This window comes from Larus michahellis, chromosome 1 (genome assembly GCF_964199755.1).
Source record: "Larus michahellis chromosome 1, bLarMic1.1, whole genome shotgun sequence".
Classification (NCBI taxonomy): domain Eukaryota; kingdom Metazoa; phylum Chordata; class Aves; order Charadriiformes; family Laridae; genus Larus; species Larus michahellis.
Genome location: NC_133896.1, coordinates 59,883,454 through 59,909,449, shown reverse-complemented (window position 1 = coordinate 59,909,449; position 25,996 = coordinate 59,883,454). Strand labels below are relative to the sequence as shown.

Genomic DNA, 25,996 nt, shown 5'->3' with positions numbered 1-25,996 from the left:
ATTTTAAAATCCAAGTATGGGAAATACCTTGATATAAGGTCCATATTGCTTCGAAAGTGCTAAAATAGGAGCAGAAGACTGGCAAGTACCTCCAGGGCCATCTTACCCCATACCATGTTAGTACATCTCTTTCAGAATCTTTGATCAAATTGCACCTGAAACTGATTTTAACTCCTACTAGTCCAGTCAGAAGACTCCTCCAAAAATTGTTTGCATTAAGACCTTTTCTAATTTCCACACATAATTTAGCTATCATTATTTTATGCCCCCTTATTCTTGCACCAACATTTTTCTTTCTACTAAATAGTTCTTTCTGGTCTTAAGTTCTTTTGTGTATCAAGAGAAAATTTGCTATGCCGAAAAGTGAAGCTCTTCCATTGTCTTCTACATTTCTCTTGTCATCTCATTATTCACAGCATCTATAAATCACTGCTTGTGATACGCCTCTGTAAAACTGATTGAGCATCCAGATTTAAGTTTTGAGGTCAAGGTTTAAACTAAGTTAAAACCAGGCTATTTGAATGAAGTTCACGTAGCCACAATTGTATATAGGAAACTGGATGTATTTTTTTTGTTCTTGTTTTAATTTAGTATTTTCAGAAATAATTTTCTTCATTTAGTGCAGTTTGTAAATACTTATCTCTTCTTTCCTGTAGTGTCCAGAAGATTCTCACAAATACTCCGGCGACAGACATCACTAAATCATCTCTGCCAAGTAAATATTTGTTACCCAAGTTTTCTGAATGCCATTTTTACTGACTTTTCAAATAATTTTATGAGTTGGCAGGCTGGGCTTTACCCAGAGAGGAAGAGATTATGTTAGCAGTTTGTCTCCAATATTTATTGTGACCACCTTTATAAAATCAAAAAGTAATCAGCAAAAAATGCTTTTCTAGACAACTGGCAACCCCTGATCATTAAATTCAGCAGGGAGCTTTTATGCAACAAAATTATTATTTGATATGAAGAGATAGTTCATTTCCATGAAATAAATGAGCGGCACTCCTTTGATTTCAGAGTGGTTTGTATCAGGCCTATTGCAAAGCAAGAAAAATTTCTATCTATCTGCCTGACAAAAAAATTCCAAGTCTAATTGTGTATTATAAATCAAATGCAAATTAGTAAAAAACAAAATGGTTAAACCACTGGGGTTCTAAATAGAAATATTCTTACAACCATACCAAGTGAATATAAAAACTACGCTGAGGTTTTTGGTTTTCATCAGTTAGTTTAGATCACAACTACCTATCAAAAATTCATGAGGCCAATTTATGTTTAGTATAAAAAGAGGGAGGATGCATTGGATTCATTAATGTTTCACCCATGTATTGGAGCAAATAGTTTGTTTTCCCTGTCACGCTGAAAGCTCCACTTTTGGAAGGTGTATCCAACACCCCAGGTTAACCCTGTGAATGGTGAGGCCCACAGGAAGAAGCTCTGGGGAAAAAGAAACACTCCTGCAAGGACTACTTTGTAGATTTCTTCCTCCATTATTTTAGTGGTGGAGGCAAAGATGCCAGTGCTACCTTTCCCCAGACATGGTGAATCATCACTTAACTTTGGAGGTCCATAGGGATTCAGAGGAAATCAAGATACAGAGACCACAATCTTCTGCATCAGACCTGGGATCAAACAGTTTACTTGCGTGAAAGATTCTTCAAATGCATCATTTCCTTGGGGAAGCTGATAACCTTAGTGTGGGTTATCATCTCTGCTTAACTTACAGAGGTCTGGTGTATGTTATATGACCATGACCTTGTGTCACTTCCTTTCCTCTCAGCCCGTTCTTCCCATTATCAACAGCAGACCTCTGTCTCAACCAGCCAAGAAGCAGGTCTGATGCAGAGGCAAATGAGCTTTAACTTTTTCATGTGGCTGAGGGAAGAATGAGAGTCTTCATAGTTTGGGAGAAGGGAGGGTGCAATCCTCAGTGGGGTTTGTTTGGTTTTGCCTTAATTTTTCTTGTTGCTTTTTGCTTTTAAACCGAAGCAGAGATTGAAGAGTCTAGCAACAGCACCACCAGATTAGGGTTGCTCACAGGGGTTTGTGGTGGGTGCAAGCAAAATACTTGCAGTTGATTAAAGTAGGCAAAATGACTTGGGAATTCACTGTGGTTAGAGGGCCCTGTAACATCCATATGACATCAAGCTGGTGGGTAGGGGTCCATGAGGAGAATCAAGTTAGTGAGCCTAGCTAAGGAAGCGTAAAAGGGGATAAAGCCTATTTTTTAACCTAATAAACCATGAACTAATGAATAGATTGGATTGGATTACAGGCATCAAGAACAGTGATCCACAGTGCAGACATCACATTTCAAATGCTGGAGGACTGGAGGAATGTGGATCTGAATAGCATTACCAAACAAACCCTCTATACTATGGAGGACTCACGGGAGGAACACAGAAAGCTCATCATACAATGTAAGAGCAGAACCCTCAAATAAAGCCAAATGAACTATTTCCTGCTGGAAAAAATGCTCAGTGAAAGTAACACTGTTTTTGCAGCCATTGGTTTTCTTGGAGGCTTAAGATAAATATAGAGACATTTATCAAAATGTGAGGTAAAGCCCTGTCAAGGTCCTATGTTTTGAGGCATAGATCTGGACACTCTGCCATTAATGAGTTCCTTTCTAGTATCCAGAGCAGCCAATGGCACAACACTTGCACCCAAATTCAGGAGGACTTTTTCCATGAAACTGAGCAAACTAAATCTATGAGTTAACCATGGAATCTGATAATGTCTAGTCTCTCCTGCTGTAGAATTGCAGGAAAGTTGTCTTTCGAATGGCTTTGATGCTAAAGTGACTGTGTATTTGAGTCCCTTGTAAGCTTTTATTTATAAAAAGCTTCATTTTACAGTGTTTTCATAAAGAAGGCAATTTGATGGGGTGATCTTTCACCTGGAACTTTTATGAATAGCTAGAAGCAATGAGCAAGCTTATTGGCTAGTTTAGATTCTGCCTAGTGTAGCGAAGGGCATGAACTGAAAAGTGACTTTGGAGATGTTGGCAAATTGGTTTTAGAGTCAAAGATCTTTTGAAAATATAAAATTTAACTTGCATTGTCCAGCAAGTGTGCATGGTTGTAAGCTTCGGTGTAGCTCAAAGCACACTGAGTTTGTCCCTCTGAGGCACCAGAGGTAACCAGCTTCGTCTTTAGCGTCATTCATAATCTTACTTCCCTGGGAACCCACCTGTTGTATTGCCATCTCTCTCCTGAGGAGGACCACTCATCTTTTATCCAGAACCAGCCTTAATGGGGAGCAACCCAGGCAACCACTTGTGGGAGCCCTGCAAGGGTAGGTTTGCTAGTGGGACAACTCTTTCAGTGAACGACTGGAAAGAGGAGGGTTGACACCTTCGCATGTACACTGGACCTTGCAAGGTTGACTTTGGCACTTGTCCCAGTGTGTTAACGCTAGAAGTCTTCTCTCTGGTTTAGGGACGGGCCTTGCATTCTCTGTTAGCTCTGTTTTCCAGCAAGAGGTGCTTGGTACTCTTTCCTCTCCTCCTTAATCCTTGACTCATTTCCTGACATGGCCCTCTTCCCTTTTGAGGAGACAGAAATGTCACATGGCAGCAGGGGAGGTAGCATATAGTGACACTGGAGTCCAGAAGGTGGGTGCATCTTTGTGTCACCTATTGGTTTTCAGTATCTACGCAACATCCTCACACTGGCCAAAAAAGAAAGAGTTCTCAAAATTATAATCCCTAGTAGCAGCAACAGTTTTGGCTCTCATTCAGATAATCCTTACTGTTTAGGAAAGCTTTTTGTATATGTGCTAACTATTTAAATACAAACTTATGTGCAATCAAATCAAAGGGAATTTTCCTGGATGCGAATGGATTTAAACACGTGTTTTTCCATTTTTTGGGCCCATATAGTCCAATAAGCAACTACCCAGAAATGGTAACCTAATAGGAATGTTAATGATGAGATGGGATTCCACTGAGATGGGCAGATATGTACAGAGAGTATTCTAGTACTTAGATATTCCACCCCTGCCTTCCCCCCCAATCTTTGATGTTTATTCTATTTGGCCAAAGATCTTTTCAAAGATCACACTCTGTATGACTCATATGACATGGAACTAAGGCACACTTTCACATTCTTGATATTAATAATTAAGAAATTACAATTTCCAGCTACTGTAACTGGAGAAAAATGTTTACAAGGCTATAAGCAAGCTTAGAGAGAAACAGAGGAAAATCACTGGGTATAAGAGAAGCTCTTTCCTGCTCTGCTATGGTAGCTGTCTCTGAAATGGTTTCTTCTTTATTTCCTCTTTCTCAGATCTTGTTGAGGTATTTTTAATAGTCACTAAAGGCTAAACAGTTACTTTTCTCAAATAAGTTGTCGTACACGGTTGCATTGCTCCAGAAGCAAAGCAGGGAACTGATTTGTTTTTCCACTCTTGCTCCCCTCTTTGCACAGCATATGAATTACTTCATCTGTTGTATCAGGCAGTTTTTGTCCAGCCAAATACTCAGGTAAGGAGACAACATTTAGATTTCTCTGTGATCCTGTTCTGAATACAGAGAGGTTGCCCATTCAATGAAACAAGATAAGGGTAGCCCAGACATCATTATTTTCCTTCTTCCCCAGCTAATGTTTCTGGCCATCCAGCCTTTGCAACTCTCAGTTAAACACAGTTAAAGAAGTCAGGTGTGAAGTAAATGCATTCCTGCTCATCTTGCTGATCCAACTTAGAGACCAGGGAGCTTGTTCTTTGCGTTATTCTCGGGTAGCCTCTCTGGCTCACTTCTCTAGCTATCATCCCTAAGCTTTGCCACCTCCACCTCCCTTACTGTCTTTCCTATGGTGGGAAATTCCTTCCTCCTGTTGTTTATAATTAAACATAAATGGAAATGCATAGCACACTGAGATCATCCTGTAACACAGCAGGTAGAAAGTATCTTTCTTGATTTACTGGGCCTTTTATTTTAGCTGAGTTGAAGAACTGTTTCTTAAGGTGTCAAACCTCATGATTCTTTGTCTTCTGGTCATTGATTCTCAAAAAATGCAAGTCTGTAGTTTATTTAAGAGCTGCAGTTGAATTTCTTAATTGTTTTTACTTTCTGTATTAAAATATGAATATGTGTACTTGGGAGAGGTGAAAAAGTATTCGGGTTGCTTTTGGAAACTCTTCTTGGTGAATTCAGTATAGCATTTGTGCATTGGTAGCAATTTGTTTTGAAGAAGCAGAAGTTTATGGAAATTCTTTGTGTGTGTGTCTGGCATTGCAAAGAGATGATTCGCAGCAGTTAAATCATGTTTTTGCAACTAAAGCATTATACAGATGAGAGCCCTGCCAACAATAGTCATCCACTTGGTGCTTGGAAGATTCTTTATGCATTTCTAAATCAATTTCATGCATGACCTTTTTTCATCACCAGGGTCAAGGCCTAGCTTCACACTCTTCGTAGAGAGTTTCACTTCCGGGCACACTAGACAGCTGAATCTTAAATCTAAAGATTAATTTTAAACAATTGGTTCTGATTTGCTCACATTACCACTTCCAATGACTCCATCACTTTCACTAGAAATAAGATAAGACACCAAGCAAACTTACTGGGTCAACACCAGGGAAGATATATTTGTTATAGCTAAGCAATCTGTTATGAAACCCACAGAAAACTTGTGATGTTATTGGTGGATTTTTGTGATTTTGTTCAAAATGGTATCCAAATACTAAGGTGGGCTATTTTTCCTTTGTCTGCCAGTATATCAGGAGTTTGACCACCTTCTGGAGGAGCAGTCCCCCATTGAGTCATACATCGAGTGGCTGGATTCCATGGTGGACAGATGTGTTGTAAAGGTTGGTAAGCAGGAGTAAGGACCTGAGTCAGTCGCGTGCATTATGAGCTCTATTCAGATCCTAGATTTTCAGCGAAAACAGAAAACAAACAAACCAACCAGACATTGATCATAAGCAGGAGTTAAAGCAGCTGTGGGCAAAATCTCACCAGTTTTCATGCTTAGTATGAGAACAACTCACATTCAGGATTCGGCTTTATTCTGCTCTTGTGTATTCTATCCCAAAAGATGATATTCAAGAATGGAGCAGGGTTGAGGTTTCCAATCAAATCAATATTTCAGGGGTATGGAGAGAGGAGTTCAGAGTCATTCTAACTACATAGTGCGAATAAAAAACATAATCTAGTCTGGCCTTTTAAGATTTTAGTGAAAAGGATATTTAGGCTAGCTAATTCATTTATGTACATTCAAATGTAAGGATGAAAGTCTACAATGCCATTCAGTCAAGGACACATTTATGTTGTCTTTTGAGATGATTTGGGATACCAATGACTTGTATTTTATTTCAATTTAAGTGCGTGCAGAAACCTACTAACAAATCTTTAAAAAATATTTTCAAAAGTGATCAGACATCACCATAATTTTACATAGAGTATGAAATCATATGACTGACTATTCTAACTTCTGTCACTAACTATACTTTGTATTAGGATGTTGTATTAGGATTTTAACTCTTCATTCCAGTTGTTAGAGCTAAGTAGTAAAAATAAATAAATAAATAAATATTGCAGCCCCTCTCTCTGCTGCAAAAGATACATCCAGGGAACAACAGGTACTGCCCCCAGATTGTTTGAAATGTATTGATTGCTTTGGGGAGCTTTTCTTTTAGTCATTGGAATGCAATTTGAAATTCAGACCATAACTGTTAATTTTCATAAAGAACTTGACATGGATTTTATTAGCTAATTGGATTAACATAATTCTTCAAATCACATATGGCTATAGTAAAAAACTTTTGAAGAGTTGATGCCTAAAGTGTGCTTTCTGGAAAGTAGTTTTACTGGTAAAATGACTATGTGAATTCACAAAAATAAAAACATGGAGGAACAAAAAAAATTATATTAAATACTAAACTTTGATTGAAATATTAATATAAATTTTCAGTGTAGATCAAGCATTCTTGATTATAAATTGTTTCCTTGACTAGGAAGCAAGAATGAACATGTAAGTAACACGGTTAAGATGAAGATCAGAGCAATTTTTTGGCAGTCCTTTCATCACTTATAAAGGAAATTCAGTCTTGGTGTTGAATAATACTTTATGATTTCCTCTTTCTGAAGGTTGTACATAGTAGCAAGGTGACTTTGTGTGTAAGGCTGATGTTTGGGGTTTTATTAATTTTTAGTGTATATTTTAATGTGAAGATAATGGTAAGTAGTTTTTCAATATATAAAAAGAAGACAGAGATGTGCAACATTCAGCTGTATTGGGCAGTGGAAAGAAAAATTTCTCCATGTCAGATATATCTGTTTTCTTGCAGGTAGCTGCCAAGAGACAAGGCTCTTTGAAGAAAGTAGCTCAGCAGTTCCTCTTGATGTGGTCCTGTTTTGGCACTCGAGTGATTCGGGACATGACTTTGCACAGTGCACCCAGCTTTGGTACTTTCATTTTGTTGTAGTAATTGCCTGCCACCATCAAAAAAACTTGCATCCTGGCTTGTAACGCACAGTTTAAGTGAAACCATAACCAATTTTCACATGTCCAGGGCTCTATTAAAAAAAGAGTTGGGGCTACTGACATGTGGAAGTAATGCTCAGACAGATGTCTGTCTTCAAGGTCTGGCCAGGGGAGCTGAAAACATTACTACTTCCTTCTGTTTGTTGTTAGACAGTAGCTGGAGTTACCAGTCACAGGTCAGCTGGGGGAGTTGATTCTGGGAACATTCCCTAATTCGCTTCAGTGCAAAGTGAGCCTGGTTACCCAAACCACTCTGACTACATGTTATGCTGAGGGAGATGGCTTTGCACTGAAGTGGATGAAAAGTTCTCCAGTGAACCACTTTGACAGCTCCACTTTAAAAGGGCATAGCATTTTAAATTAGTCTTTGTGAAATAAGTGTGTTTTCTATACCCTGGACAGATTATCTTCCATTCTGTTAGAATTCAGTCAGGGTGGAAAAATAGATTTTTACTTTTTAAGTGAAAAAGCATATTGCTTTTCTACAGTTTCAAAAGGGGCTTTGTCTTGAATTCTGGGATACAAGCAGTTCAGATTAAAATCAGTTAAAAGCAGGAAATGATTGAAAATGGACAGCGCTGTCATGAGTGTGAACATTTGCAGTCACTTGGGACCAGATTTTGCATGAAGGATGGTTTTTATGAATGCACATTTGTCAGAATATGTTAGTAGAAGATTAACAATGAATTTATGAAGGCATTGCATTGAACAGCTGCAAGGTTTTCTGCCAGCTGAGCTTTGATGTCTTTTATGCTTTTAGAAACATCTAATAGCATAAATTCCAATACAGAGATAGGCGTGATGTAACCTATATTTATATTTGAATATGAAACTACTTTCACTGGCTTCCCATTGTAAAGAGTTTTCCAAACAGTAATTACTGAGTCACCATTAGACACCAGTATAGCGGGCATCCCCAAGGTGATCACAATTTCCATCTGCTGGCTTTTGTTTCCAGCACCAGTATCCTGCTCACATCTATTTCCCACCTCCTCTAGGACTCATTTTCGCCTTGAGTCACTGCAGCTTTTCTTTGTTGTGGGCATAAAAGTAGCTGCTACTGCTTAACAGTGTACTTTCCCCTGGTGTTCAAAAATGTCTTTGCATGAGTGTTGAGTAAATGCTGAATTTTTGTTTTCAAACACTTTGGGTTGCTACACTTCTCTCTGCAGACATAATCGCAACCTGTGAAACACACAGTTACCCAACAAATGAAAAAACATCCTGCGTTAGTGCAGTGTTGAGGATACACTGTCTGAATTCATTAAATGCTGAGGTTAAAATACCCCCAAGGATACATTATTGCTACTAAATTGCACATTACAACATTATTTTTATTCCTGTTCAGGTTATGTTTGTAGCCTGATCAAGCTTTCTCTGTTTCAAGGCATCAGTCACCAAAGTAGCTTTAATCAAACAGGGATTCCCCAAATAGTTATTAGACCACCAGTTTTCTGGAAGATCTATAGGGTGATCCTCAGCTGTGATTTTTTACTTATTAACAGAAACATTTATGAATGTGCCATGTAGCAAGAAAATGGGAAGATTGAGAAATATTCATTGGTTTGAGTTTGGGACATAATATATAATATAATATAATACAATATAATACAATATAATATAATATAATATAATGTATCAGATCTACCAAAATAAGTTATCTGTTGTCTCTGTTATAAATTTGGGTCTTGAACTGCTCAGCTAAATTAGTAGGTTTTTGTCTTTTATACTTTTTGTTTTGTCTTTTTAGTTCACTGAGAATATCTGTGTATATAAACTGCGTGATTCTCCTCCTTACATGGACACACACCTTTGAACATGACTTTGAGATGTTTATATGTAACCATAGTCAGGGGAAGAATGTCCTGCTCATAGCTGATGTATTTTTCATGGGTGTGTGGTGTTACATTAGAACTAGATCAATAACTGCTTTTCAATTTGGTAACCAAAGCAAGGGTTTTAAAAAAAAAATAAAAAAGTCAATGTGCTCAGTGTGTGGCTGAGACAGTTTGGGATTTTAATCACTTCAGAATTTTTTTATTTTTTTTTTTTAAGTAAAATCAAAGAGAATTTTTTTTGCATCTGCCATATTTTGGTCCTTAGACAACAGTTGCCTGCTTCAGCAGCCTTCAATCAGTGTTAGTCACTGCCAGAGCAAGATTTCTAACCGAAAGGCTAGAGGGTTTGTCATGCAGGAGGGTTTTCTCATCTTTTCTGTTGAAACTGTTTAACTTCATACAAACCGCGTAACCATTTGTTGAGCTGCGGAGGACAGCAGCCTGCTGGGTGGGTTCTCTCCTGGGAGGTGATGTGGCAAGCGTTGGATCGGGCCCTGTTATAATATAACCCTTATTTATACAGGGTGGAGTTTTCCCTGCTCAGGTGCAACTCCAGTGGAGGCAGAAGATCTGAGCCTTCAGGTTTTCAAAGGGGAGAATGATACCCTATCAGGCAGAAGCCTGGGCTATTCCTACCTTGTTTCCCCCAAAATGGCCCAAATGTTATTTAGCCACAGATACAAATTTGTAATAATTTGTATTAATGATGCTACTCTTTCACTTGCAAGGCCATTTGACACATTGTTGATGAATTAGAGTTGAGGAAGTTCCAAAAGAATAACCCCTGAATCTAAACAGTGCAGAGCTAGATGGCAGAAACTCTTCTGCACTTAATTTCACACAGTTCCTTCTAGCTTTTCAGAATAGTGTTTGCATTTAAATGAATTCTATGGAGAGAAACAAAGACTGATTTACTATTCTAAATATTTACATCTGTTTACCTTTGTTCTTAACTTAGATAAAAAGTTTTGCATTTTTACTGGGTTGGAAACTGTTTCAGTGGACTGATTTTTAATGATTTTTTCCACTTCAATCAATATATAGACTCAGATGCTCACCATGTAATTTTTTTTAAAGAAGTAAAATAATATGTTAAACAACAGGATTTTTACTATATACAAGACAGTATATTTTTATCTTTGAAATATATGGTACAGCAATCTGACTGGAGGAAGTTGGAATACCTGGCCCTGGACTGGCTAGCACAGAGACTTGATTCTGCAAAGCTTTTAAGCATAGTGGCATGGGCAGGTTGAAACAATCCCTGGCAGACAAAAAACTCCCCTCTCTCGTGGTCCCTCTCCCGTCTTCTCTCTGCTGTCTCTCTCCCTCCCTCCCTCCTTCCTGTCTATGCATATCAAAGGCACAGTTGGTGGCAGTGTTTGGGTAATGCATCCAGTGTATAAAGTAACTAATTAGTAATAGAAGCACCATGATTTTCCCCAGATCTGGAAATCGCACTGTTGTTTTGCTACTTACACACAATTGCTTTATCTGTTAATAGCTGCTGATACCTACTGTACATTAGCTGGGTAATTATTGCCATGATTTCTGTTAATTCCTGAAAATTAGAGCCCAATGCTATTTATTACTGTAACTACATATTCTTCAATGGCTTCTTATCTCTTCCTAAAGAAGTGTATGGTTTGCCAGCCACTGTTGGATCCGTTTCAGTACTTAAAGATATACTTGAAAGAACCAAATAGTTCCATGTGAAAAACAGTAGCTTGCAAACACAGAATAAATTATTGTACATCATGCTGAATAGCTATTCACTGTGTAGCTGAAATGTGTGCCCTGATATTGGTTTCACTCTATAGCTTACATCTCATTTGACTCGTTTAAAAATGTAAAAATATTGCATTCATTCAGTACCAACAACTTGTTTGTCTAGTGTCTTTCACGCAAATTCTGGGCTCAAAAAACTCTATACAGAGTTTAAAAATACACAGTGGGAGAAATAATAGGAGAGGAAGAGAGAAATTCAAAAGAGTGACAAAGGCACTGGAGTGTTTTTAAACGCTGCATTCAGTATTGCCAACCTCAAGTCTTCAAAATAAACCATTAGGCCCCCCCAAAACAAAGACATTTTTTAAAAATAGCAAATCTTGTTTTTTTGTCATTTGCTTGCTAGCATTTTAGTGCTAGGGTTTGCAATTCCAAACACTCTTATGAAACTACAAGCAACTTTCCTCAATTTTTTTTTTTTTTAAAATTAAAGCTGAGCAGGGAGTTTGATGGGAAACACTAAATACCCTGGGCTTTGTACCACCACATGAAGTTTGCCAGCATTTAGGCCTGTTTTTCTTACCTTGGAAATACTTAGCGGTAGTAATTGCACTAAAGTCAATAGAAAATTTTCACTGAAAAACTGTAGTCAGAAGAGCAAGCATTTTGTGGAGATTCTTGATAATCCAGGTTTCCTCTGGAGAAATGCTTGGTCAGTAACAAGGTGATCAGCCAGATCTGCTGTCTTCATTGTACTGCTAAATTGAATAGGATTTTATTTAACAAGACTTTGAGCCCAAAAGATTTCTAAAAACAAATTCTCTGCAGTAGTTAAGTGAAGATGTCCGCTATTTACCCTTGCAAGGCTAAGGAAACTTGTTACCATTTTGATTTGCACAGATACACGAAACAAATGAAAAAACTGAATGCTTCAGGTTCACCAACAGCCAAACTTTTCCTCCCCATAGCAAAGGACATATGTCCTTTTTCTGTGCTGCCTTGCCCAAAGAACACAAAGGCGGGTGTTCACTTCCCCGTGTGCGCGCTCAGCTCATATCAGTGATGACAGAAGCCATGCAGGCGTGGAGTGAGAGAATGAAACACAAAGACCATCCGGGTCACAAAGAAGAAGAACGTGCTCAGAGTTACTTTGAAAGCTGAATTGCCAGCTAGAATTGTATAAGGATGTAGGGTCTTTCAAACCACTTCTGCCCATCAATGGTATGTTTGAGCAGAAAAGTTGGAGTAGGGGTGGTTATGCGTTGTTGTGGTAAAAGCTAGTACATCAAGATAAACCTAACTTCCCTGTGAAGAAACCAATCATTATGAAATTTGATTGAATTTGAAACTTGTTGCATCTTTCTCCCATGCAAGTATTTTTCCTCAAAATGTAGTAATGGAATTTGGAAAGGAAGATGTCTAGATGAGGCTTTTGGGTTTCTTTGTTTTTTTCTGTCTGGCAGTAATTGATCTCTGTTTCCCTCTCAGCTGGTGATCTTCCTCTGGTTTAAGCCAGCTGCTGGACTGGCTATTACTTTAACCTGTGTTATTTAATGACTTATATGAACATGTTTTAAATATTCCATATAAGTCAAAATAAACATTGGAGCTTTTAAAAAACCCAAACCTGTTGTGTGATCAAGTCCTGTCTGGACTCCATGATACTCTGTGTCATGGAGTCTGTTGCATAAACTGACCAAACTCCATCTTGATGCTTGTCAGTCTTCCCCTGCAGATGAGTGTTATTCCTTTCAGGAGGACACCACACAATGTCTCAGCTCTGATGCTTTGCTCCTGTAATTTTCCCCTGAAATGCATCTATGATCTGTTCTTACACATCTATTTTTGTGGCTATGTGTGCTCTAGGGCAAACATTTCTTCACCATCCCTGACATGTATCCTTCTTTATAAATTATGGGAAGCAATTCACTTCCTTTCTGCAAAATGAAGCCAGCCGTGCATTTTTAGACATTTAAAATCTATTATCCGTTCCCTGCATCCTCATGGTAATCTTCTCCCAACCAGTTTCAACTTGTACTAATTTTTCTTGAACATGGGTGACTAGAGTTACATGCAATATTCGAAGTGAGGTTTCACCAGCGTCTTGTGCAATAGTATTAACACTTCTGTTTCTTTTGACCATACTGTTTTCTTACGTCCTTTAGCCCTTAAGTTTTTCACATTCCTGTCATGGCAGTTAAGGGGTAATATCCACAGCATCTTCAGATGTAAGCACAGAAACAGGCCAAATGTTATCCTGCTAATATGATTCAAACTGATAATTGGGAAAAGATAATGTAGTAGGAGAAGTATGACAGAGCAAAGCTTTGGCACAAGTCTTTCTCTTGAAGACATCCACAATTGCTGCTAATGCCTCCATGTTTGGCAGTTAATGGATGTCTCATCCAGTCCAGCCAATGCACTGGAGATATACCATCAGGAGATCTGGAAGGTTATTTCTACCTTGATATTGATTAGTCTCATTTCTTTGTCCAATGACATAGGTAGTTCATAACATTTGTATCAGGACATGTTGCTAAGACAGCCAATTCAGGATTCTGCTTCTGACAGCAACTTATATCTGGTCCTTTAGATAAAAGGAAGCAATTCCCCTGTAGTGTAATTATCTAAATTCTTTGGGGCTAATGTAGGAGAAGAAAACTCCATCAAGTCCCAGCTCTCAGCTAGGCAGCCTCCTTGCACCCTAAACCACAATAATTGGTTGTATAAACCTGTACAAACCCAGGAAAGAACAGAATTTGCTAGTCCCCAGTTTTGCTTTGACCTCTCTTACCTTGAGTAAGAGAGATACTTCAGTGGCAGTAGTATATGGAGGCAGTCTTACTCAGTACTGTTTGTGTTGAATACCGTAATCATTGGTTTAGTGAGTGTATTGAGACAGTCAATGGCTTTTTTGTTTGTTCACTTTATTACCAGGGTCTTTTCACCTTATTCACTTGATGTTTGATGACTACGTATTGTACCTGCTAGAATCACTCCATTGTCAGGAGAGAGCTAATGAACTAATGAGGGCAATGAAAGGAGAAGGAAGCACAGGTGAGTTTGTTCTTTCATTCATTCATCTTCTGTTGTTTTGTTCCACTGGATTCACTGTTTTCTATGTTAGGACATTCCTTTATCCTCATCTAACCCGGTGAGGCTTATCTAGGAGCAAAATGTTTTCCAGTTCCATCATGATTTGCAAAAAGTCATTTGTGAGGGGGGCGCCCCTGGTTAATACATTCTGAAAGAGGCCTGCCTGGTTCATCATATAACCCTGGATGTCTGAAGCCATTCCTAAGCACACGCTTGGTGTTTCAGTAAGAAATTTTTGTACTGAGCCTTTGAACTCCGTTAGTCTGTCTAAGACACCGTTGTATTTCAGTGAACCCAGTCTTGATCCTCTCTTTCACCCTAGTTTAACACAAAACAAATTCACTGATATTAATGGATTTTACCATTTAAATAAGAGGGAGAGATGGGAGAAGTGAGCAAAGACAAAAAACAGCTATCATTTCTGATACTCTTATTTCTAAGCAGCTGTACAGAAGCAGATTCTGAGTCCTGCTCCGCTCACTCTGCACTGACTCACCGGAATAGAAATGAACAGAGATTGCCTTTAGTCTCCCTGCTCAGGGCAGCCCTTGTACTGACGGATCCTCAGTAATCTGCCTTCCTTGCATCTCCCATTAATTTGAGCAAGTTAAACCCTCTATCATCTTTGGAAAGTTCCATTCTTCATTTTAGCTGTGGCTTAATTTGCCACCCTGTAGAGTTATGTGAAGAAGAACGTTTGAGTGATTAGGGTAATATCTTCTATGTGTTGAAAGACCTGGATTTAATTAATTGCCCTGCCATAACCTCTTGTTCTTTGACAAACTAGTTACTTATCCCTGCGTACTTTCCACATAGCTGTAGCAGCTAGAACTATCCAGAGTGTCATCCTCTTCTGTCAATGAAGAGAGAAGGTCGTGACCCCTGGAGATTCCTGTTTCTTTCCAATGTCTCTGAAGGAGTAGGAGTGCCTGATGCAGACTGGAATCCTAATTTTATATATCTAATAGTATATTACAGGAATATAATCCTTAAGTGTCTATGCATAAGTTACCCATCTATACAACACGAAAATAAGCACTTTCCTTTAAGAGGTCTTATGAAGGTATACTGAAGGTTGTAATGATGAATGTTATAGAAGTACTTCTTTCAAAGATTTGTGATTCCTGCTGTGCATTTCTTGAAATACAGCCTACAGAACTTAATAGCTTGCATTAGGTGTTGGGGTTTTTTTAGTTTCTCAGTGTTCCTTGATTCTACCGTTAACTATGTTTGGTGATTTTTCTCTCATCCTGCAGCAGAAATACGAGAAGAAATTATTCTGAGTGAACCAGCTCCTCCAACTCCCTCCCCAGTGCCATTCTCCCCAGCTAAATCTGCCACCTCAGTGGAAGTGCCCTCTGCCCCCTCGCCTGTCAGCAATCAGTCCCCAGAGTACGGTGGCATAGCAGCTACAACAGGTAGGTAGGCTTATAGCAGCTGGATCTGCTCAAAGATGGCTTTTGCACTTGGTCACCTGACATTGAGCCTGACAACGTGACATGCTGGCTTTCAAGAGTTGAGAAGCCTTCCCAAACAGATATCTGTTTAAAGTATCAGTTATACTTTCTCACTGTATCCAAACGTGATACGCAAACTAACATGAAAAAGGTCTAATGTTTGGAGTCCAAAAGCCTAACAGGAGATCCCAGATCTCAGCATATCAGAATCTGTTCAGTAGCTGAGGCCTTCAGAAAAGCAGACCTGTCACTTTATTTCTAAATAGTTTTAAAAGTCAGTCCAATTTTTCATATTTCTAGCAATGCCCCAAAAGAATTATTTATGAATATAGCACTTTTGAGCATCTTCGATGACTTCAAGGGCAATTAGTCTCTCTGAAAAATTTTATATATTTCAAGGAAACGTGCCAGATATTTTAAGGTTTAGTGAGGTTTTCAAAATCCTGAACCACTTAATTCCTGGTGGGTAAAATGTGAATTGGATATCTTTAAACATATTTGAGACCCAAATATGTTTAAATAATTGCACGAGTTTCTCTTGGGGATGTTTTACACATCATTGATGACTTTAATCTTTCAATGCTCGAGACTAAGAATTACATGTCTGAAGCCTATTTTCAATTGCATACTCTGTTATGGCAATTCATGAGGTGGTTGTATTCTGGTGGGGTCACAGCTTAAAAATCTGTGATTAAAGGTATTCAACTTGTGGGCAGGATTATTAGAAACCAATAAGCACAAAACTGGCTTCTTGTTTGGTCTGTATAAATGGGCAATCATCTTCCGTACTGCAATGTAAAACTCACTCATTATCTTTCGGATGTAGGCAGGACAGTCTGTCTGTATGATTAAAGACAGTATTTTCTTAACTCTTTGAAAAAAAGGCAGAATGTGAATGACTTTCAGAAGGCATTCCAGGCAGTGAAATTCCAGCTTTGCTGCTCCTCAGTGAAATGGGTGTATAATCAGAATGTGGAAACTATCACTTTTGTGATACACTAGAAAAGTTACAAAACCTTCTTGAAAGAACGTCAGAAAGTGATGATTTACCACACTGGAGAATTTGGCAGTGGCTAAAAGACTAATAAGTCTTTCTGACAAATGTTTTTCATGTTTTCAAAGGCGCCACAGGGAAGCACAATGCGTAGTTGTGGTGGAAAGGGATTTAAGAACATTTGTCCCTACTTTGAAACTTAAGGTTTTCTCACTCTTGGAGATAATACCATATTTAGGAGAGAAATGGGATGGTATTACCCCCAGAACAGTTAGACAAGAGACACATGATTCCTAGACACGGCAGGTGAGCACACTGCTTTGGATCAGGCAACACTGGAGGTGGTGTATATATTTTTGAGTCTTGAAAAGTTGATTTTGTGGGTAACTTGCTCTGTAGACGTTGTCGCCCAAAAGGATTGTTGTGCTGTTATAACCAGAACTTAGTATGAATGATGTGGAACTGTCTCCAGAAATAAAAGACTGAAAACTTGGGAACTGCGTGCTCTGCAGTAGCATTGACAGGAATGGAGATTTGAGGGACTTGTGTTTAGGCTGCGGAGACTGTAACTCTATGTGACTATCACACGTATTAACCAAAAGCTTACTCCATATTTATGCAATAGCCTATTTGCCAGCTGTCTGAGCTGCCACCTTCAGCTCACTTGACTTAGGCACAGATCTGGGCAGGCCTGGGAATTGCATGGATCTTGCATATCTCTCCTGAATCCCACCAGTAATGCAAGGGAATGGACTCACACAAACATTACAAATGCAATTCCTTTTTGTTTTCATGTTGTTTATTATTTTATTATGATCTGATTTATTCTCTCACTGTAATTTTTTATGTCCTGGTAAGGCCAAGGTCTGCTAGTGTGAAGTCTCCGGCCAGAAACAGGATCATTTGGTTGAGCAGGATCATAGGTTGAAGGATGTAATCTCACAGTACGGGCAGTGGAACTTGATGTAGTTGTTCCCATAAGCAGAACTTCTTAGCAAGAAAGCTATTTCTCATTATTTTAGCTCTCTTTTTTATCCAGCTTTTCATTTTTTAGTTGTTTTAAAATCTTTTGTTTGTTTGAATTAGATTTTGTTCTTATGGTCTGGTGCGCTCTCACTTTTGCGAGTGTGAAAATAATTTTTGCCTAGCACAAGCCAAATTTGTCAATGCAAGTAGTGGTCCGGTTAAGATTAAATGTAAGTATGTGGCTATTTCCTGGTCTTAATTTGGGCAATTAATAATACCTCCATTTCCTATGTTCATCATGTAGATGAACTGATCACGTTTTTAGTTTGCTAATCATTACACCGTGGAATGCAGCGTTCATTCACATAAAGTAATACAAAATAACAACCATGTTTCAGCTATAGGAAAATTACAGTACTTTAAAATAGGAGTGCTGAAGATGTATTACATATAATCAATCTGCTCCATATACAGATTTGTTGCATTAATATACAGAGTATTTTGGAACAGGAACCTCTGTTCTGGAGAGATATATTTAAAGTACACTCTATTGATTTTCTTACGTGTCTTTTATGAGGTAAATGTAAAACTCTGCAAATGCTTGGCAAATCTTGAGAAATGGTTCCATTGGTTACCACTAGCTCTCAGTTCCCCAATTTAAGGCATCATTAACTCTTTCTTGCTTGTGGCATTAGCAATAAAAGTTAACTATTAAACTTGCATTTTAACCTTTTTGCCTTCAGTCAGTGGTCAGCACAAAACCAGCAAATTAAACTGTTGCAATTACATAATACCGAGCAAAAGAAAGGTAAATCCTATATATAGCATTCTGTGGTAAAACATCTGGCATAGCTCAGCTAACATTTTATTTAAAACTTTTTGTCAAGTTACTAGACATTTAAGAGGATAATTAGTCTCCGTCCTTTCTAAATCACAAAGGCCAGATTAATGATTGTTCAAACTGCAACAATATTGTAATAAAAGTGATAGCTATATGGCTGACTATGCTATTCTCCCTTAAAGCCCCTCTTAAAGCTGTGATTACTCATTTGCTAATGCAGTGGTTTTTAGACAACCCGAAATGAACTCAGAATTGTAACTAGTTCCTAATATGTTAGTAAACTAATCTATGCCTTTTACTGTTTAGTTTCAAGAAATTAATTTGTGAAATAAGTCTTCGGGTCAGCCATGGTCATTTAAGGTCAGTGTTCTTCCAAGTCTAGGCTAGGTATTAAAGTTCTGGGAATCTGGCACAGGAGATGCTTACACAGAACTACCGCCTCTCATATTTGTGTGTGTGAGTAGAACAAATTTCTGGTTTTTGCCTAAAGCATCAGCTCCTGGACTCATATGAATGTATGAGAGCATCAGCTCTTGTTCAACAATTGGCATTTAATTCTCATAGCTACAGAGTGTAAAAGTCAAAGGATCCATTTTCAAAAGGCAATTCTCCAGATTCTCCAAATGGAAGGGTTTGTGTGTTTTCTAAAGCTGATAGTTAAGGTAATCTCTTCATTGTGAGGGGGCAGAATGGGGGTCTGACTCCATATTTCTGATTGCTTGAGGTTGACAATAGCGCTTACTATCAGACATAACACACTGCTGCTGGGTGTCTTCCTTGTACCTGGGTGGTCATTTACTCCAGCATAAAGCATAAAATGCAGCACCGTGAAGCAAGTTTTTGGTTTTTTGTTTTGTTTTGTTTTGTTTTCTGCACTGGTGTACATGATGGCACCAATGACAACAGGGCTGTTGTTGGACTGATCACAGTTCCATTTATATTTGGCTCTCCTACAGGTCAGATGTCCTCTTGGTTAGTATCCTCAAAATCAAATTTTTCGTTACAAGAGAAAAGAAAAAGGAGTGATAATAAATGAAATTCCTTATTTTAATCAAACCCTGCATGTTCAGAACACAAAGCAGAGCAAAATGTTGCTCAATCTCTATTGTTTTTGCTTATTTCAGAAAGCTGTTCAGTTGGGTTCAGTCATATCTAAAAGAGACTTCATCTCCTGGAGTTCAATTCTGCAGCCAGTGGAGGAAATGAATCATATAGGGCTGGGACGTAGGCGGGTATTAAAAAGCTAACTATGAAAAACTTTCAGACTTATCTCATTCCTCCTTTTCCACCCACCACAATGTTGGCAGTATCCTGGCTGACCCGATACATACATATACACGTCTGCAAATCTGTTGTCGTCTTCTATCCTTCCTCTCTGTGACTAGGTCACTGAAAATAACGGCATCCCTTCCACAAAGGCAAAGAGAAGTGAGGCAACTGTAGGTTCCTAAAAACATCCTGAAAAAAATTATTTGAACAGCTTTCTGTCATTCTGTAAATCCAGAATAAAACCCAACATAGATTTCTTTCTAAACCATAACCTCCAAAAGAAGGTTGATATTTCCTAGAGCAGCTGCGTGAGGTACTATCCTGTAGTATTAGGGACAATTCTTCATTAGGAAAAGTCAACAAAGATATTAACAACTCTTCCAGTGCAAGACCTATTCTCTGTATTTGTTTCTGTCTTGTCTGGACAGGCACAAAGCATGTTACGCCCTAAACATTTATTTTAAAATTGAACTGAGGTAGCTGCTAGTTAGACTTGAATGCCAGGAGTGGCCAAGTCCTCTCATCCAAGGAGTTAGACTTCCCATGGGAAGCACATGAAGCAATTTGCTGTGCTGGACTGACTCATTTTTCTCTGACTGAGATAAGATCCCTACTATTTTTCAAAAAAAAAAAAAAAGGAGGCTGTCACAATGGCTGGGACCAGTCAAATGAACCATATTTGGTAAAATGTAAAGGATCTTTTGGCCCTATTATTGCTGCTTCTTGTTAGAGCTAGGAAGGTCATGAGATTTTTGGCTCAATGGACAACATTTTTCTTGGAAAAAATAAAATCAGGTCAAAATAAAACTTTTGATTTATGGTGAATTCAAAAAGGGAAAAAATGAAAAAAAACCATTAATGTTACCTAAAAATAAGTGTTTGGGTTTTTTCACCATCTTTGTTGTCCTTCTTTTCTTTCTTTTCTCTTTGTTCTTGCCTTTTGAATTTAGGCTTGTTTTGAAACAAAGTTTCAAATTTTCTTTTGGAAAATAACACAAGGAAAATATGTTGACCTTTTGAAATTGAAATGTTTCACCAAAATATTCCACAGACAAGTTGTTGATATTTTCAAAACAGTTTTTCTCTTGTTTTCAAATGAAGCTATTTGGTGACTGCGTAAGTACTTTTGGCCCTTTCCACATAAACTGTGTTTTCTAGCGAAGGTAGGCTTCCTTAAACATTTTCCTCAACTCAAGGAATCATGACTGCTTATATCCACAGCAACACTGATGTGCTAGCTTATCTTGTGTCTCAGGGATCTCAGTGTTCCTCTGCAATGGGAGGAGATGAAAGACTGAAAATTCAAGGGTCAGTGACAGACAATGTACCCATGTGAAAACAGACCTAGCACAAATATCCTTGGCCATAACACATCCAAGGATGTCTCTACTATAAGAGCACCAAATTGCACCCTGCTGGAATATTTTGAGCTGGATTTGCCTTGTGAAGCTCAGAATGCCCTTGTTCAGTCCCAGAATTAAGCATTTCCCATTTAAAAAAATTATTTGTCTGATTTTGCCAAATGAAATCACACACATCTGAAGAAAATTATGCACATCTGAGATAGGCTTTTCATTCCCCAAAGCCATGGAGTGGACAGAGACCTGGTAATGCAATCACTTCCCCCTCTGAATTAGGCCTTTTCATACTACAGGAAGTCCTAGAATCCACACTGAAAAAAACGAGTCACCTCCTGCAATTCCTTTTAGCTAGTGAAAAAGAGTCAAGAGAGCCCAGAGACCCCCAAACTAGTGTTCACATTGGGTTAAATTTAGTGTTCTGGTCCTCATTTGCAGGGTAATCTCAGCCAGTATGGTCATGACCTCCAGCAAGAGCTATGTTATACTGGAACAATGGATCTGTCAGCCTCCTGAGTGAAAGGGGTGTGTGCAAAGGACAAAGGTTTCTCAGCAGCTGGCTCATGAATCTGGAGTTCCTGCCTGGAAGGGATCAGGATGATTAAAAAACTCAGCACCTTCCAAGCAAAATGGGAAACCCACTTCTTTGCTTTGCTCTTCCCACAAATGCTCTACATGAAAAAATAAATTAAGTCCAGTCCCTGCCGCCTCGAAAGAAGAAAGAAACCTTATTCATGTTTCTTTTGGCTAGGCTATTTCTGTCTGTATATGTTACAATTTGGAGATCTACCACCATGTTGCCACTACAAAGGCTGGTACCTAATTTGGTGGAACGGATACAAACTGCAAAAATGTTCAAGAAATGTATTTGTGTAACACCCGTCTTTTTCTAATCCTTCATTGTTCTGATCATGCTTCCTGCCTCACTCCAGGCCTGATCAGCCTCAGAGCTAAACAGGCCAGCAGCCCACTCCACGTGAGGGAGACCTCAGGGTTTGGTGCATCGTACCTGAGAAATATTCGCACTGGTGTTCCTCTAAGTCCTATCCCTGTTTTTCTGAAAAATGGTAGCCTCAAATTACAATACCACACTGAAAGTTCAGTCTGAGCTATTCCAGATATGTCTCTTACCTTTGGGTCTTTGCATATTCCAGCTGATCTATCTGTATTTTTATTTATGCCTCAGACATGACTGTTCACTTTGGTTGATGCTGTTTCCATTATCAGTGCCTGTAAGGTTGCATTCTTGTAACCATCTCAAAGCATAACACCTGTATGAACAAAAGCCCATGTTAGCTGTATTCCTTTAATGCTTGTTTGTCTGCAGGAGCTATGCAATCCTATACGTGGTCACTCACCTACACTGTGACAACAGCTGCTGGGTCACCTGCTGAAAATTCCCAGCAGCTGCCCTGCATGAGAAGTCCGCATGTGCCATCATCATCTGTCACACACCGGATACCTGTTTATCCCCACAGAGAAGAACACGGGTAAGTTATTTCCCAGTGTCTTGGGCTTTTTTGTGTTTTTTGGACGAACCTATGCTAAGGGTTTTTTTGGAAATGCAGTGAAATCTGCTTTTTGATGTAGTAAGTCTGTATTGCAAAGATGCTGGTATCATTATTCTTTGTCTGTTGTTATTGTTGTACACTTATATTATGTCTCAGTTTTATAATCTCATTTAATTCTATTTAAAAACATAGTAGGCCTGGAGAGTATTTTACAAAAGTGAAAGCTTTGCTAGATTTCTTCTCTGATTCCGGTTTTCCTGTGCTACGTTCTATCCCAAAGGCTAGACATGTCCAAAGAACTATCCTACTATACCATGCCTGAGGAGAGGTGATCCTTCTCTGCTCAGCACTGCTGAGACCACATCTGGAGCACTCGATCTAATTCTGTGCTCCCTACTGTCAGACACAGGCATGCTAGAGTGAGTCCAGAAAAGAGACACTTAGATGATTACAGAACTGGAGCATCTGCCATACAAAGACAGGCTGAGCGAGCTGGGATTGTTTAGCCTCAGGAGGAGAGGGCTCAGGGGGGGTCTTACCAGGATGTATAAATACCTGGTGGGGGATGTAAAGAAGATGGAGACAGATTCTTCTTAGTGGTATCCAGTTACAGGACAAGAGATGATGGCCACAAATTGAAATACAAGAAATTCTGTTTAAACAAGCAACCAACCAACTTGTTTTACTGTAAGTGTGATCAAACACCAGAACAGGTTGCCCAGAGAAGCTATGGAGTCTCCATCCATACTGATATTCAAACTCCATCTAGGCACGATCCTGGGTAGCCTGCTCTAATGGATCCTGCTTTGAGCATGGGGGTTAGATTAAACAATCTCCAGAGGTCTCTTCCAACCTCAATGATTCTATGACTACTGTAAACCTGCAAATAAAAGATGTCCAAAGTTAGAAAAAAATAGCCACATTCTCACCATAATCTAATCTCCATCACTAAAATTTGCTCAAGGCTCTCAATAAAAATAATTACAGTAGAGAATTACATAACAATATTTGATCATGGAAAGCTTCAGAAACTCAAAGTCTCTCAGTGCTCTTTTCAGCAAGCAATACTTCTTCTGTGCCATCCTTATTTGAGTAAGTGTATAACTCATAGATATCCATAACTAAAAAGAAGCAATCACAAAATAATCGATGGTGAAATGCCAGGCACATAGGAAGATCAGCAAGTGCACAGATGCTGACATGAAGCAAGATGTTCAAAAGACTTTACTGAGTTCCTCAGTCCCATTGCAAAAGTGCTTTCCCAGTGTGGAAGATTGTATACTGTTTGGCAAGGTGACAGTAGATTAATTTGAACCCTGAATCTCCTCTCCTCTTGGATGTGGACAGCTTTGGATTTCTGTTGAAATGTCATTGCTAAGGCCTTCTTGCAGAAACCTGGATATGGAGATATGGAACACCTCTCCTATCCAGCGATATGACTGCTTGGTGGAGGCAGAAGCAGGGTAGCAGGGAGGTTTGGGAGCTAACAGGATGCAATTGGAACAGACCAAAGTAAGGTAGTGAATATAGCCATAAATACATATATGTGTCCACACATGAGGTTTCACTGTTACTAAAGAAATCTCTTGCCTTTGGTAGGTGATTTGAGGAAACTTTTTTATCTGGGTGAATTGACTTTTCTGAAAGGCAACAAAGACTTCTATAATCTGAATTCTTTTGACATTTGTTTTTATGTGTGACATATGGATAGCAACATTTTGGTGATGCTTTAAACATTTCAGTGTCATCTGCCTTCTTTTCTGGAACTAACTTTGTAAGCTCATAGGGATAGGGCCTCTCTGTGAATCTGTCTTTAAATGGATTCTATCACAATGATTTCCTGATCTCATTTGCCCTCTACATAGTACTAATAATTTTTTTTGAATCATTACAATTTGTACTTATTTTGTATCTACAGCAAAATCAGCACGTTGGTATTTCAGTTTTTATATGATTTGAGTCTAATGTGACAGGCTATAGACACATGTTCCTGAAGAAATGTCTGCAGGGAAATCCAGTGACCTCACTCATGGTCTTCTGAAGCATAAGACTCATTATATAGTTCTTATGAAAGGTACAGTCACAGATTCAAGACAGAGCTTGTTTAAAAGCGTTAAAGAACGATATCTTTAGAGAGGAAAAGAAAAAATAAGAGACCTTGTATGCAAGATTCAAACAGATGGTTGCCCTGGAAAGAAAGAGAGAGAGAAGATCAAAGTCTGCACTAAGATTTCCAGGTTTCTGGAGAAAAGAGAAATGGAACAAGCAGCTGCCGTATCACCAAAGACTGAGCCTCACTCCTATGCAAAAGGGCCCAATAGATAGTATAAGCAGTGTGGAGGCCATGAGCCGTTCCCCTGCTGTAGGTGCATTTCACACCAAATGCAGACTCTTAGCCACCCAGCATGCCTGAAAGTTTCCTAGCAGAAGTTCTGTTGGGATTCCTGCCAATCTTGCACACTAAAGATGATCCTCTATGAAATATAAAGGCTCCAAAGCACCTTGAGATAGAAAGACCAGAGCGCTTTATACTTCAGTATTCCACAACTTAAAGACATTTAAGAACTGAAGCCTTGGAACAACGTAAAGCCTTAGTAGCTCCCAAGAGAGACTTGGATATAGACTGTTACAGACTGAAATATAGATTGTTGGATTGATTTGTACAAATATTTTCTTTGTGCTTCTGGCCAGTTATAGAAAATGAAATGTAAGTTCAATGATAAAAACTGCTCCCTGTAAAATAAAAATTGATTTAGGCCAAGTGCACGTTACCAGAAATGAAGAAAGGGCTATGTGATCTGTTCCCCATTATTAAAACAAGCCTTATAGCAAGCATAGATTTGTGAAACTGGAGAAGAACACAAGGTTCATAGTCTGCTCTAGCTTACTCCAGTAAATCATCTTCTTAATCCACAGTGCTAGTCTCCACGCTTGTGGAGTCTCAGGACTGTAAATGGAAGATCTGTGTTAATAGAGGGAAATATCTCTTGGAACAAGGAATTGCCCTTGTTCCAACTTGTGTCTGTTGCCTCTTACCCTATCACCGTACCTTTGAGAAGAGTTTGGCTCTACCTGTTCTATATCCTTCTGTTAGATAGTCGTAGATCATCCTTTGCCTCTCTTCTTAAGGCTGGACAAACCTAGTTCTCTTCCTGTAAGTCACGTGCTTCAGTCTCCTACCTGTCTTGATGGCCCTCTGCTAGGCTAGCTCCAGTATCTCAACATCCTTTTTATAGTGGAGAGCTGAAAACGGGACACAATACTCCACATGTGGTCTCCTGAGTGCCAAATAGAAAGGAATAATCAGCTCTTTAGGCCTGCTGTCTACACTCCTGCTAATACATCCCAGTATACAGCTGGTCATCTTTGTTGGAAGGACATGTTGGTGACTTATGTTCAACTTTTTGTCCACCAGAACTTCCAGGCAATTTTCAGTAAAGCTGCT

General features: G+C 38.8%; 1 protein-coding gene across 5 annotated transcripts in view; it reads left to right on the top strand.

The window, feature by feature from the left end:
* RFX4 (regulatory factor X4) overlaps positions 1-25,996 on the top strand; it is a 98,993-nt gene that overhangs the window by 57,710 nt on the left and 15,287 nt on the right. For 3 of the 5 annotated variants that reach the window (XM_074580888.1, XM_074580872.1, XM_074580906.1), the window contains 7 exons: positions 657-715; positions 2,276-2,420; positions 5,723-5,817; positions 7,297-7,414; positions 13,997-14,116; positions 15,412-15,573; positions 22,368-22,530. In XM_074580888.1, the coding sequence (XP_074436989.1) occupies positions 657-715; positions 2,276-2,420; positions 5,723-5,817; positions 7,297-7,414; positions 13,997-14,116; positions 15,412-15,573; positions 22,368-22,530 (862 nt within the window). Of the gene's footprint in view, positions 1-656; positions 716-2,275; positions 2,421-5,722; positions 5,822-7,296; positions 7,415-13,996; positions 14,117-15,411; positions 15,574-22,367; positions 22,531-25,996 lie in introns of all 5 variants that reach the window. The other 2 variants (XM_074580897.1, XM_074580879.1) reach the window with 2 other exon arrangements.